The sequence below is a fragment of the Camelus dromedarius genome, chromosome 29, assembly GCF_036321535.1.
Source record: "Camelus dromedarius isolate mCamDro1 chromosome 29, mCamDro1.pat, whole genome shotgun sequence".
NCBI classification, from domain to species: Eukaryota; Metazoa; Chordata; class Mammalia; order Artiodactyla; family Camelidae; genus Camelus; species Camelus dromedarius.
The window spans coordinates 21,993,082-22,008,132 of NC_087464.1; the positions used below are offsets into that span (position 1 = coordinate 21,993,082).

At 35.1% G+C, this 15,051-nt stretch overlaps 1 protein-coding gene across 4 annotated transcripts in view; it reads right to left on the bottom strand.

The window, feature by feature from the left end:
- SCAPER (S-phase cyclin A associated protein in the ER) overlaps positions 1–15,051 on the bottom strand; it is a 258,514-nt gene that overhangs the window by 223,967 nt on the left and 19,496 nt on the right. For all 4 annotated transcript variants that reach the window (XM_031440769.2, XM_031440770.2, XM_031440766.2 and 1 more), the window contains exons 5-7: positions 12,444–12,641; positions 6,235–6,335; positions 2,316–2,432 (exon numbers count right to left, since the gene is read on the bottom strand). In XM_031440769.2, the coding sequence (XP_031296629.1) occupies positions 2,316–2,432; positions 6,235–6,335; positions 12,444–12,641 (416 nt within the window). The remainder of the gene's footprint in view (positions 1–2,315; positions 2,433–6,234; positions 6,336–12,443; positions 12,642–15,051) is intronic.

Below are 15,051 nucleotides of genomic sequence, written 5' to 3' on the forward strand. Positions count from 1 at the left end.
TTAACACATTGCAAATCTAAAAATAATGATGTATGTGCAAGGTTCAGCAGTAACAAGACATGAAAATGACTGTGACACAGTTGGGGCAGGGAGTGGTGAGAAGTCCTGAAGAAAGGTGAGCTTTTAATAGAAGAAAGAGAATTGACCAAGCAAACTACTTACCAATCCTCACATTATTCATCAAGTGTGAAGATTCACTCTAAAGAACTAGATAGAATCCAAATTTTTGTCTTAAAAACAAATTCTGCCAGGGAAATTAAAGGATAACAACAGTGATGACTGTGAGGAACAACATCACAGCTGCCAGAGGTGTCAATAACATTTTGGGCAAACGGGCTAACTTAAAAGGAAAAGCTGGAGAACGAGACGTCCTTAGGGAGCTTTGAAAAGCTCCAATATACCCCTGGGAATCAAGAAGGCCACGCACAGGTGCAGGGTTGTGTGCAAGCCCAGGAAAGATCTGAGAAGGCCCTAATCTCTCACCTCTGACTGACCCTAGGCTCTGAGGAAGCAGGAACTGGCAGCAAAGACAACTGTAAACTCCAGGGCACTGAAGACATACTTATCACATATAAAACTAGACAAGAGCCGGAGATTTATTGGTTCAAGGCATTTAAGCAAACCTCTATCAAATGATTAGTTGACAACTAAGATAACTGAGCAGAGCCTGAGTGGATACACATGCAAAGAACAGATTTCATAAAACTAGTTCAAGAAGTCAAACAAACAAATAGTAACAAAACCACCACCACCAAACAGCCACAACCACAAATCCTGGAAAGGGGTAGCAATCTGATCTCCAGAGTTGTCACATTATTTAAAATATCCAGTTTTTAACAAAAAACTGTAAGACATGCAAATAAACAGGAAAGTATGGCCTACTCACAGATACACAAAAGAACAGTAACTGAAATGAGTTCCCAAGGCAGCGTGAACATTGGACTTACTAGACCAAGACTTTAAATAAGCTACTATAACTGTGCTCAAAGAATATCAAAAACAAAAGGAAACCGTATTAAAAACTAAAGTATGAAAACAAAGTTTCATCAAATACAGAATATCAGTGAAGAGAAATTAAATATAAAAAAGTACTACGTAGATGTTCTGGACTTGAAAAGTAAAATAATGAAAATGAAAAATTCACCAGAAGGGCTCAACAGTAGAACTGAGCTAGCAAAATAAAGAATCAGTAAATTTGAAGAGAGGTAAATTCAAACTACCTAACCTGAGAAACAGGAAAAAGAAGTATAGAACACTGAACAGAGTCTTGAAGATCTGTGGAACACCATCACGAGTACCAACACAGATCAAGTGGGATTCCCAAAGAGAGAGAAAGGGACAGAAAGAGTATCTGCAGAAATAATGGACAAATATTTCCCAAATTTGAGGAAAACATTCATCTACAAATCCAAAAGTCTCAACAAACTTGAAGTAGAATAAACTCAGAGATCCATTCCTAGATACATCATAGTCAAACTACTGACAATCAAAGACAAAGATTGAATCCTGAGAGCAGCAAGAGAAAAGTGAGGCATCTCATGAAAGGGTCCCCAATAGGAATAACAGCTTATATCTCACCAGGAGCCATGGAAGCCAGAAGGTGGTGAGAGGACATGTTCAAAGTGCTAGAAGAAAAAGACTCTCAACCAAGAATTCCATGCACTGCAAAACTATACTTCAAAAACTAAAGGATAAATTAAGATATTCTCAGATAAACAAAAGAAAAACTGTCACTAGCAGACCTGTCCAATAAGATAAAGATATACTAAAGAGAGTTCTTCCAACTGAAATGATAGGACACTAGACAGTAACTTGAATCTATGTGAAGAGGATCACTAAAAGTAACTACATAGGTAAATATGAAAGACAATACAAATGTATTTTTTCTTATAACTCTTTTCTTTTCCTGTGTGATATAAAAGACAACTGTATAAAACAATGATTATAAAACTGTGTTGATAAATTATAATGTATAAAGATGTAATTTATATGACAACAAAGTGTATGATATATATTTAGATCCTCTGTTGTAAAAGAAATTGCCAGCTCACGTTACAAGTCATTTAGCATGAAATATGTTCACAAGTTTCATTTTTGGATCCTAATTATGTTTAAATATACAACATTTCCTAAAAGTTAAATTTTCCTTTCCTGGGTTTTTTTAAACCTTTTATTCAAACAATTTCAAACATAAACAATAACATATATGTGGATATATTCATAGTGAAATACCAGTTTTATAATACTATATTATTCACAAAAAAATTATTTACTGTAATGTAAGTCTTAGTAGGCTTTTTTCTACTTCGTCTCACCCAAAATTTAAGCTTCTTCGAGCATTTGATGTTACACTTATTCTATCTGTTGATGGACTTGGAATCACATGACGTCCTGGAGACATCTTCTTTACTTCCCATGCCAATGAAGTTGGTCTGCCAATTCAAGACATACAGCAGATTAACAGACAAAAGGCCGGGGGTTGGGGAGGAGGCGGGGGAGCAGGGGAAGGAATCTAATCTTTTCTCTTGGTTGTTAGTGGGTGAGAATCTAAGCAGGTCACAAGTTTCCCTTAGAGCACTATTTACCAGAAAGTTACCATGTTACCACTTAGTAATCCCAGATGATGCATGGTCCAGGATCTTCCACCCACTGCAGCATAGCAACATAAACCTAATTATCTAAAAAGGGTTATGGAGTTACAAAGACATGAGATAAACTTAAAAGCCTCCACATACCCAGCTAAAAACACATTAAAAAGGCAATGATACTAATTTGGTCTACTTTGTCTGGTGCCCTTGGAGAGCTGTGTGTGTAGAACAGGGATCAAGACAAAAAGACAGCGGTGATGGGTAAAATGAAGAATATACAGGAAAATATGAATTATTCTTTGTCTACCTCCTAATCACCCATGAGAGTGTGATCATAAAGGTCATAAAGAAAAGCTAACTACTCCTCCTCCGTCAGCGGCCCCACAACCAATCAGCTGACAGGATGCACACTTCACTAAAATGTTTTTCTCAAGCAACATCTTCTCTATCCTTATGTCTCAATCAGACCTCCACAACTCCCCACAATCTCCTTGCCTCAATCTAGTGATTGTGATTTTTCCTCTCCTTTCCTCTCATGAGATTTATTATTAGAAAACAAGAAGATTCAGATAGATGACTATCCAAATAAAGTATAAAGCTTTTGACAATTAATTGCCAAATCACTTTTCAGAAAGGTTGTAAAACTTATATTCCCATCAGATAAAAAATTCCCATTTCCCTTTACCTTGTCAACAGTTGGTATCTTGTTTTAAAAATTTCAATGGATTGTGAAGGAGACAGTATTGCCCGCAAAGTCTAAAATACTTACTATCTGGCAGTTTAGAGAAAAAGTTTGCTGGCTCCTGCACTAGCGTTTCAGCCTTTGACAAGTTCTTTCTCCTACAAGCATTTCAATAAAAGTGTTTAATTGAAAAAAAATTTATTGGCAAAGTAATATCTGTTTTTATTTTTTAAATTATATACATTTATGATCATTATAAGTGAGGCTGAATCTTTTTACCAGCCATTTGAATTTCTTCTTTTGGGATTTGTACATTAGGATCTATTGCCCATTTTGTCCACTGGGATTTGCACCATTTTCTAACTGATTTGAAATCCTTTTCTACTATTACTACTATAGCTACAAATCTTTGATAAATGAAATAACTATTTCACTTATGTAAATAGCAATTTTCAATTTTTATGAAAGAAGGTATATTTTCTTCCTATTAAATCAAATCTATTGATATCTTCTTTTGTGGTTTCTGCCTTTGTCTTACGAAGTCCTTTCACACAATAAAAATATATAAATATTCATCTAATTTTCTTCTGTAAATATGTGCAACATCAGTTTTTACATTTAAATCTCAAGTCTAGGTGAAATGAATTTTGATGCATGATTTGAGTAATGAAAGATGGATAATGCCATCTACAGGAAATTTAAGGTTGCTTTCTGTATTTGGGAGCTACCTTAGGAGACAAAGAAGAGAAATGCTGATAAGTAGTTAAGGTAAAAGAGTTGCCTCAGGTATATTTTTGAACCATGATGCCAAGACAGGGATGGCTTGGACTTGGCCTCCGAATCTTTCTCAATATAATCTTCAACATAGCCTCTATGAGCGTGGAGTTTGCAAGCAAGAAAAAAAACCTAGTTAGCTTTTTAAATGCACTGATGGTTATATTACAGGCCCTTTTTGAACACAAGAAACAGAAACTCAATAAAGTTAAATTAAAAGAAGAAGGAAATAAAGATTTATTTTAAGGATATAAACTGTACAAGGTCAAGGACATCCAAGGTGGGGAAAAAAACTAGAATCAGGGCTCAGGGGAATTAGGCTTGGAAGAGACAAGTTTTAAGGCAACTCTCAAACTCTCAAAGACCAGAAGATTTCTCTCATTTCTGCCTCTCTCTGTACCTCTATTCCATTTTCTTTGAACCTGCTTTCCTTTGCTTATCTTCACAAGGGCAAAATGCTCACCAATCCCAAATCAACATGATGATCTCTTACCCTGGTTCAATCCAATGAAGGAATGTACCCCACCACACACACAACCTGATCTAATCATCTATTACCAAGCAGTAAGGATGAAACTGCTTGGTACAAAGACAACTTGGTTTGACCTACCAACGGTTAAGATGTTTAACACATCATGGATTCCTTGAATTTGACTTCCTGGGAATCAAGATTTCCTGCATTTGTCTCTTGGGATTTCTTAACTCTCTTGGTCTCCCCACAGGGCTGATACACTAGGATGGGGTAAAAGATGTGTTCTCTAAAGGATGGTTCCACTCACTGAGATTGAAACAAGGTTAAATCCAAGGGAAAGAGGCAGCTGAGGCCTGTTTTCTCTGGGTAAAAAGGCATCACTGTAGCCACACAGACTGACCCAGTTCACAAGGCTCAGGTTTCACTTATAAGTCTAAAATAAATAATAAATTTTTCTTTCGTTTTTGTACATAACTAAAATAATACTAAGTCCAGTTGGATTACCTATTTCCAGACCATCTCAACTCTCTCTACTGCCTTTACTCTAGTCTGAGTAGCCATCATCTATGAACTATACTGCTCAACCATCCCACACTGTACCCAAAAGATTTTTTTAAAACACAAATTTGATGTTGTTTCCTTGCTTAGAAACCTTGATGGCTCAAAATAAAGTCTAAAGTTTTTATCATGCCTACAGAGCCCTGCATAATTGGGTCTCCGTCTACCTCTCCAGGCTCATCTCATGCTACCCTTCCCCTGTCCTCTTCACCCCAGCCCTGCTAAACTCTAAATTCCTTGACTAGACTGCGCTCTCTTCCACCTCCGGGGTATCACATATACCATCCCCTCCACCTAGGATTACTCTTTTTCTTCTCTCCTCTCTCCTTCGCTTCTTGGCATTTCTGACTCACTTAAATATAACCTCCCTGGGGAAGCCCTCCTAGACTTTACTGGTTGATGATGCCTTTTCTTATACTCCCAAAGTATATACTACATTTCTTTTTGATGACACTTTGTACACTGATAAGTATTTAACTTCAGTGTTTCCTGCAATTGCACTCTACACTTCATGAGGGCGGGGACGGTGTCTGTTTTCTTCACAACAGTCCCAGATCCTGGCACACAACACTCAGATGTTGTGTGTTCATTTCAAATGAAGGTTTCTAAAATAGCTCTGATCTCTCATTATTTCCCTAACTGCATCAATTTTCCTCACTGCCTATTACATTAAGAAGAAATATTACACCTCTCCCTACATTATGTTCACATCACACATGCTCTTCCCTTCTACAGCTGTCTTTATTCCTTCATCTGAAAGGCCAGTCACTTGTTAAAATCCATCGCATCCTTTAAACACTTATGCATCCTCCATGAAATCTTTCCTGATCTATCCCCCAAAAGAGATATGACCCTGTCCTTCTCTGAACACCTATAATATATTCTCATAGTAATAAGTTCTATTTTAGCCCACCTTAGACTTCAAATTCATGAAAGTAGTAAAGGTATCATATTCTGCAATTAAATTTCTATACTGGATAAAAGTGCCTTGTACTAGTAGGTACAGGATAAATATTTGTTACTTAACTGAATGAGAAATACAGCTCCCAACTTTTAGAATTTTATGTTTCAAGGTAAACTGAGGTCAAGTTCATTGTCAATTTCAATAATTGCTTTCAAATCTGTTGGCTGCTGTAAATATAAAGACCAGAATTCATTACCTGCTTTGAGCATCTGTCTTCTCTAGCTTTTCCTGAAGTTGAATCCAGTCAATCAATGCTTTGAAATCTCTTACATAGTTATCGAGCATCATTAGCACCTCCTAATTAAAAACAAACAACAAACATTAAATTCCATTCTGAAACTAAAGAGTCTAAAGAAAAAATTTTAGAGTAAAAGACTTAGGAATTAATAATTTTTACACTATACTTCTTGTTGAGGAAGCAGCAAAACCTACTGACCTAGTTTTCTAGGTTTTGTTTTATTTTTCACTCTCACTGTTTGGTAAGAAATTAGTGAAGCTGACAGTCTAAAGACCAAGAGATGGTAGATACTCCTTCTCAAGACTTCTCAACTGACCATTCTTTTAAACTTTTTTATTGTTAAGCCAGAAAGTGCACAAAACATAAACGTACAGATAAATTATTTCAAAGCAAAGACCCATCAACCACCTGCCCCTGTCCTGGGATCAGCCATTTCTGTAAGCAGCTTTGGTTCCTTTATTGGAAAATGGTATCTTGACCAAGATTAGGTATTTAATGTGCTCACTGCTATTGGTGTGTCAATTCTAGGTGCTCAAGTAGACAGTAGAAATCTATGCATACACACACACCTGCACCTATTTCTATATCCAGGTATGTGTAGGTATTTAAGAAACCCATGAGTTCATATCAATGCTTCCAAATTCCAATCAGTCACCTACAGTTCATTCTAAACTTCCCCCTTTCCATATCTGTAAATCCTTTCTCTGAAAAAGAGAACCCTTCCTCCTTTTATCTTCAAAATATAACTTATTTTCTTAATATCTCTAATGCAACCAATCCAAACCTGCCAGCCACTTCTAATACATATTTTAATGTATTTTTTAATGTATAAATTTAAAAACTTGTATTATTAAAGTCTTGTAGGACCTGTAGTAATGTTACCTCTTTCATCCCTGATAGCAGTGTTGGTAGTAATGTTACCTTTTTCATCACTGATATTGGTTATATTCATAGCTTTCTTTTCTTCTTTAGCCATAACAACAGCTTCTGACTTTGATGATCTTCTCTGACGTATGACAGTTCTATTTTATTAATTTCTGCTCTTTTCTTTATCATTTTCTTCCTTCTGATTTCTTTGGGTTTAGTTCACTTTTTTCCTCTACTTTCCTGAGCTAGATACTTAGATCACTCGCTTTCAGCCTTTATTTCATTTCAAATATATGCATTTTATCAATATAAAGTTTCCTTTAAGCATGACTTAGGCTCAAGCTCACATATATTGTTTTGTTATCATTCAGTTCAAAATATTTTCTAATTTCTATTAATTTCTTCGTTGACAATGGATTATTCAGAAATGTTTTGCTGTGGCTTCCCTCTTAGGATTTCTATCTTTTCCTGGATCATGCCCCTATAATTCTTCCCTGCTGAAGAATTCTTCACTCTCCTAAGCTTTCTGTAGATCTGTTATTTATCACCTAGCTCTTCTATTTGTCCTCAGAGAGACAGTAGGCCTGAATTTTCTATTCCATCTCAGTGAAGCCCCTCAACCAAACATTTTCACCACTGATTCTGATAAAGAAATACAAGGTATGTTCATCCAATTTACAGATGAAATAAACTTACAGGAGACAACAGAATTCAAAAAATAAATAAATCTGCACTGTTCAAAATGATGATCACTTGAGTGTAAAACCACAGGCCACTGAGATCTACTCCATTGCTCTGAAAGAGGAATTGATCTCAAGCTTAACTATGTGTAGATATTGGTTAATTGGCCAAAGATTTCATTTAAATGGGTAAGACAAAGAACTTTAAAGTTTATTCACTTTACCAGTATTATACCATTTCTCATCTTACTGAAAAGACCATACAGACATACCAGTCTCATACATACGGCCAACAGGTACATGAAAAGATGCTCAATACTGCTAATAGAGAAATGCTACTCAAAGTCACAATGAAGTATCACTTCACACCAGTCAGAATGGCCATCATTAAGAAGTCCACAAATGATAAATCCTGGAGAGGGTGTGGAGAAAAAGACAACCCTCCTATATTGTTGGTGGGAATGTAATTTGGTCTAGCCACTAAGGAAAACAGTACGGAGATTTCCTAAAACATTAAAAATAGAGTTACTGTATGATCTAGCAATCTCATTCCAGGGCACATATCCAGAGAGAACACACACACACACACACACACACACACACACACACAAAATGGAATAGTACTCAGCCACAAAAAAGAATGAAATAATGCCATTTGTAACAACAGGGATGGATCTAGAGGTTATCTTACTTGATGTCAAGTAAGTCAGACAGAGAAAGACAAATATCACATGATATCACTTATATGTGGAATCTAAAAAATGAGACAAACTTATTTACAAAACAGAAACAGACTCACAGATACAGAAAACAAACTTATCATTACCAAAGAGGAATGGGAGGGGAGGGATAAATTAGGAGTTTGGGATTAGCAGATACAAACTACTATATATAAACTAGATAAACAGCAAGGTCCTATGGTATAGCACAAGGAACTATATTCAATACTGTGTAATAACCTACAACAAAAAAGATTATGAATATATATTTACAACTGAAACACTATTCTGTACACCAGAAACTAACACAACATTGTAAATCAACTATAGTTTAATAAAAAAAAAAGATACACCTGTCTCACTTGACTTTATTATAAAAGGCAACTTTTCAATACTCCCAGAAGATAACTATCAGAAAATGCCGACCAGCTATAAAAATGCTAATTTGTTTTATAAATACATTACTTTTCTACAACAAAATCTTAGACTGACATTTTAGTATCAGTGGCAGTCAAAGACCTTGAAAACACTTTTTACTTATGTTTTAAAAAATACAAGTACACTGTGGAAACCAGACCCAAGACTAGTAATAAATACATGCCAAATTATTCATAAATGAAATATAGTATCAACTTCACTTTAGTCACGAAAGTTATATCCTATTTTAAGACTCTTCTGAACAGAGAAGTATTGTTGATTTTCTTTCAAAGGTAATCTTTAGTGACAAATCACTGGTAATAAAAGTCTTCTATAATTAGGAAAAGGAACAAATTTTAAATTTAGTTGGCTTCCTTTTCTCAATTCTACTAATATAATTCAAATTGTTTAATTAAATTCATTCAACTTAAATCACCTACTTCAGGGCACAGAAATATTTGATTCAGAATAATTTATCTCAGAAGTTTTCTACTGATCTCTATTTTTGCTAAAAAAAAGAAGAAACCCTCTAAAAGGCAAGAATATATGCAGCTAGACTTCTGATACAAGCTGGCACAAAGTACATTTGGTGGCTTAAACAACCTACTTTAAGGAACGTTTAGCTCCACGTTATCAGAAATGATCAGAGTGGTACCATGCAGTTGTAATCTGAGTCATGTTTTACTAACAAGAGAATACAAACAAGACAAGCAGCTGGAGCAGCCTCATAGTCGCTGATGCACATCTTTCTCCTTACAGCTATGAAGGCTATTTTGTCAAGCAGAATGAAACAGAACAAAAGTGGCTCTGAAAGTAATGTTATAGGTATTCAGATAACTACATATAGATGTACAGCTAAAATTACCAATTAGTTTACCAATTGGCTGCAACGGATTCGATTGGTTTGTAACTAATTCTAGTTACTGGCGCACAGAGCAGGATGGTTGGCGCCATCCCTTTGTGCTCCTGACACACAATACTAGTGCACAGGCCCTTGGGCCCAGGACATCAATACAGCCCTCCAATTCAGCTGCAGGAATGAGCACAGCAGTGCACCTCTGAGGTGATGAAGGCGTAGAAACAAGCATCACATGAGAAGTCAGTGATAAAGGGAATCTTATGAAAGAAAGAGCTTTACAGAAAGCGAAACAAGTTTTAAAAGACATTATTTTTTTAAGAATAGCTAATCTATTTTTTAAAAAGCTACTAATGAAATAAACAGCTCAAAAGGGAAATCATCTGAAAGCAAAATGGCAAGTAAACCACTTTCAAGACTATCTAATAATATCATTCACAGTTATCTTCAATCCTTTTATCATTCACTTCTTTCAAATATCTCCCCTTAATTTTTAATATAAGCAATCTGGAAAAAGAATACATAATATATTAAACAAATGAAAATTTATAAATGAAAATCTGCTAATAGAAACCATTCTCTTAAAATTTAATCCTTACCAGAATCTTTTGGATACATAAAATTTGCAGTTGCCTGGGTACTGATAAAAATATTTTACTGCAGGGGCTAACTAATTTTTCCTTCAACTCATTTGCAAGTTTGCTTGAATAGATGCTTTTCTCTTACAGTATTTCCAATTATGAAAACTGAGCATAATCCTGATACCAAAGCCAGACAGAGACACTACAAGAAAACTACAGATCAGTTATCACTTACAAACACTGATGCAAAAATCCTCAAAAAATACTAGCAAACAATTAAGCAGCATACTAAAAGGAATAAACATCATGACCAAGTGAAATTTTTTCCTGGAATGCAAAGATAGCTCAAAATGTAAAAATCAATCAGTGTAATATACTGTGTCAACAAAATGAAGGTAAAAAACCACATGATCATCTCAATTGAAGTAGAAAAAATATGACAAAAATCAGCACTTTTCATGATTAAAAAAAAAAACACTCAACAAACTAGGAGTAAAAGCAAACTACTGAAACATAATAAAATCCCCATATGAAAAATGCACAGCAAACATCATACTCAACGGTGAAAGACTGAATGCTTTTCCTCTAAGAACAGCAACAAGGCTAGGATGTTTCATAACTTTTTTTCAACAAAGTACTAGAAGTTTGAGTCAAAGTAATTAGGCAAGAAAAAGAATCAAAGATATCCAAATTGGAAGGAAGAAGTAAAATTATCTCTGGTTGCAGATATCATAATCTTTTAAGTAGAAAACACTAAAGAATCCACCAAAAAATATTAAAAATAATACATGAAAAAGCAAAGTAGCAGAATACAAAGTCAACATGCAAAAGTCAGTTGCATTTTTAATATATTGACAATGAAGAACACAAAAAGAAATGCAGAAACAACGCCATTTGCAACATCACCGAAAAGAATTAAAATACTTAGGAATTAACCAAGAAGGTGAAATACTTGTATATTAAAAACATCACTAAAAGAAATTAAAGACATAAATGAAAACATCCCATCTTCATATAATGGAAGACTTAGCATTATTAAAATATCAATACTACTCCCAAAGCAATGTACAGTTTCAATGCAATCCTTATCAAAATCCCAAATTTGCAGAAATAGAAAAACCCACCCTAAAATTCATATGGAATCTCAAAGGACCCTAAATACTCAAAACAATCTTGAAAAAGACCAACAAAGCTGGCAGACTAACACCTCCTGATTTCAAAACCTATTACACAGCTACAATAATCAAACAATGTGGTACTGACATAATTACAGACATAGACATGAATGGAATAGAATCTAGAAATAAATCGTCACATATATGGTCAAAGGCCCATATGCTTGTTTTACATAAGAAACTATAACCCAAAATTAACTCCAATAGAGTTTTATATCACAATATGTTGATTCATTAAACCCCAACAATATGATGTTGCTTAAAAATATTTCTCTTAAAACATAAAAAGTTTTACATGCTTATAGTAACAATATTAATTGTGACAACCAAAGCATAAGCACAGGATTGTTTATGGTTAGCCATCAATCTCACTTTTCCCTGATCAGAGTGAATTAGGAGAGTGATAAGTAACTCCACGAAACCAAAGAATGTGAAAATCTCACTAGTGTCACCTACAATACCAATGGGGAATGGAGATAAGTTTTTTTTTTTTAATAAATTGTTTGTGTATGTATACTCATTGCTGTAATTTCTTGCCTAGGACTAGATATCAAGACAACTGTCTACCAAATCTTGCACAGAATGTAGAAGTACATAATTAAGTAATGCAAACAACAAGGGTACTCTTGAAAAATCAAAGCAAAGCAAAGCCTGAAGCACTCACAGAGGCAAAAGAGTAAAACAGTGGTTGCAGGGGATAGGGGTCAGAGGGTACAAACTTTCAGTTATAAGATGCATAAGTTCTGACAATATAGTGTATAGCATGGAAACTACAGTTAACACTAAAGTATTGCATATTGAGGTAAATTATCGAGTCAAAAATGGGAGAAACTGGCTTCAAATGGATTACAAAGCCTTAAAGCAAACCTTACCTTACATTCCACCACACTCTGATCTGATTCACAAGTCACATAGATTTCGTCTACTGCCCGGCGAAGATTGTCAAAAAGAAATGCCCAGTATCGCGCTCTTAGATCAACTTTCCGAGGGTGCCTTGTCTTAGTGGGGCTTTTATCAAAGTGTTTGTCTCCAGTTGTAGCTGATGTTATTTTACAGTCTACTGTAGTGTTCTGGTGAAATAAAACAAAACATGAAAAAATATTTCTTATAAGCCTCCAGGGACTAGATTTTTGTATAAAGACCATTTTCAACATAAATACTTAAAAACATGACATTCTTCTTTTCAGCTTATATCACACTGAATTCATCAAAACAAAGCTGCTCATCGTAAATAAAAGTGGCAGGTTTGTAAGGTCAGTTACATATTTTATTGAAGATTAGGATGATTTTAATGGTGAACAGACCCTTAGTCAAAAAGGAGCCCTAAAGTGGCTCCTGATTTACTAGAATACCTGTATGGCACATTTACATACATTAACAAATAATTAATACCAATTTAAACATTTTGAAATTGCTTGAATATATTCTTTTCATTTAGAAATGACATGGTTATATTCAGTTACTTAATTTTAACTTAAACCATTTTTTCCACTAAAAGTCAAAATTATTGTGTAAATACAGAACAATTTACTAGAAGAGAATACCGATGAATAGAACCAAGCACCAGCTACAGAGCAGACTCACCAAATAACATTACTGCTGTGCTCAGATGACCCTCCGCTGCACAGGAAGACTTTGAAAATGTAAGATTATATTCTGTAGTCTTACAGACTGTACCACAGAATCATTCCCTCACAAACATGACCATGTAGTTTACACGGAGACCTAATTTCCAAACGCAAACCTGAAGCTTCTCACCAGGAGTACAAAGGAGTTGCTTATCTCTCTGTGGCTACTTAAACTGATAAATAAATAAATACTAACCTTGTGCTACAGGTTAGAGCAACAAACAATCCAAAGTTTCTCTGGGTTGTTTTGTATGTATGTATATCATTCCTGTTAACCTGTTTGGTTTTTTTCTTTTTCATAAAAGAGCTCCAAAGTGAAGAAAATCCAAAATAGAAGCTAATAATCTCCCTGTTCTATTTTAGGCATTGGCCTTCAATGTAACAGTGATTCCTATACTTCAGAAAATTTTTTATGGTCAATATTTAGTTTATATAGAATCTTCACTACCAAAAGGCAAGCAAACAAAACATACACACAAAGACACACACTTAGGAGGCTGAGATGGAGCTGCTCATCCTTCTTCCACAGTCCCCCATACAGACTAAGGTTGCCAGACTTCGCAAATATTTTATCTGACAGCCCTAGTCCAGGCCCAAATTCTTAACACTCAAGCAATAAAATTTAAAGTAATCGTCAACAACCCACAAAACCTTTGCCTCAACTGCTCTCTAAGTACTTTCCAGCCCTAATAGTAAATGATTTAATTATGATGGCAAATATCCCCTTACACAAATTTTAAGGTATGTATTATTAGCTCTACTTTACAGCTTAGAAAACTGAGACTTAGAGGCTGATCTGTCCAAGATCACAGAGCCACAGGACACTACCTTCCAGTCAGAGCTCTGCAAGTAAACCACTGGCTTCCCACTACATGGCACCTCAAGGCCCTGCACCAACAGCCCTTCACCAGATATCCCAGACCACCGAACTTCCCTTCCTATACACCATCTGAAGTTAAAATTAACTTGAAGTTTCCTCAACTATACGTCCTTCACTACCTTTTTCTACATTGAACAGCAAAGCACTAGTAGCTTCCTGTGAATTCAGACACTAATCTTACAAAATTCTCAAAAATACTTTCACTCATCTTCACCCATGTATGTATTTATGCTATTATGTATATGACTCAAATACTTTAAACATCCTTTCTTAAAATGTAGAAAACTGCTTTCAGCTTAACATGTTTCTATTCTTCGTGACTGCTCTATGCGAGCTTTTTAACTAAGAAAGACTCTCCAGAAAGGCAGAAATTACAGCTGGGTAATTTCATCAAAAAGGCAATGAACTATGCAAATTTGGCATTTAAGTTTAACAAAAATAGTAACACTTTATGTTTGGAAGTTTATTTATATTTTATGAAGAGCTTTTGAAAATATAATATCTATTAATTTAATCATCACAACAAACTGTAAGGACAAATATTATTATTCCTGTTTTGTAGATGACAAAACTAAGGCTTAGAAAGGTTGAATTTCTTGTCCAACTGTTCCAGCACCATGTGTTGAAAAGACTATCTCTGCTCCATTGTATCGCCTTTGCTCCTTTGTCAAACATTAGTTGATTAATTATGTGGGTCTGTTTCTAAGCTAAGAGGCAGGGTAGGTAGCTAGACTGCAAGGAAGTAATTATGGCAGCCAAACCACAGGTAGATTTCAGGAAAGTGTGGACATATGGAGGATGAGGGGTAGTGAAAGGAGGGCAGGATCAGTAAACTATAGATTGCATGGGGTTGAAGAATTATTAGAGTCATGTGATCAGAGAGAGTAAAGCGGAAAGAGAGGTTACAGGTAGAAGAGGAATGCCTGAGACTGAGATCCTGGAGGGAGAGAAGCTATTAGTAAAAACAAGAGT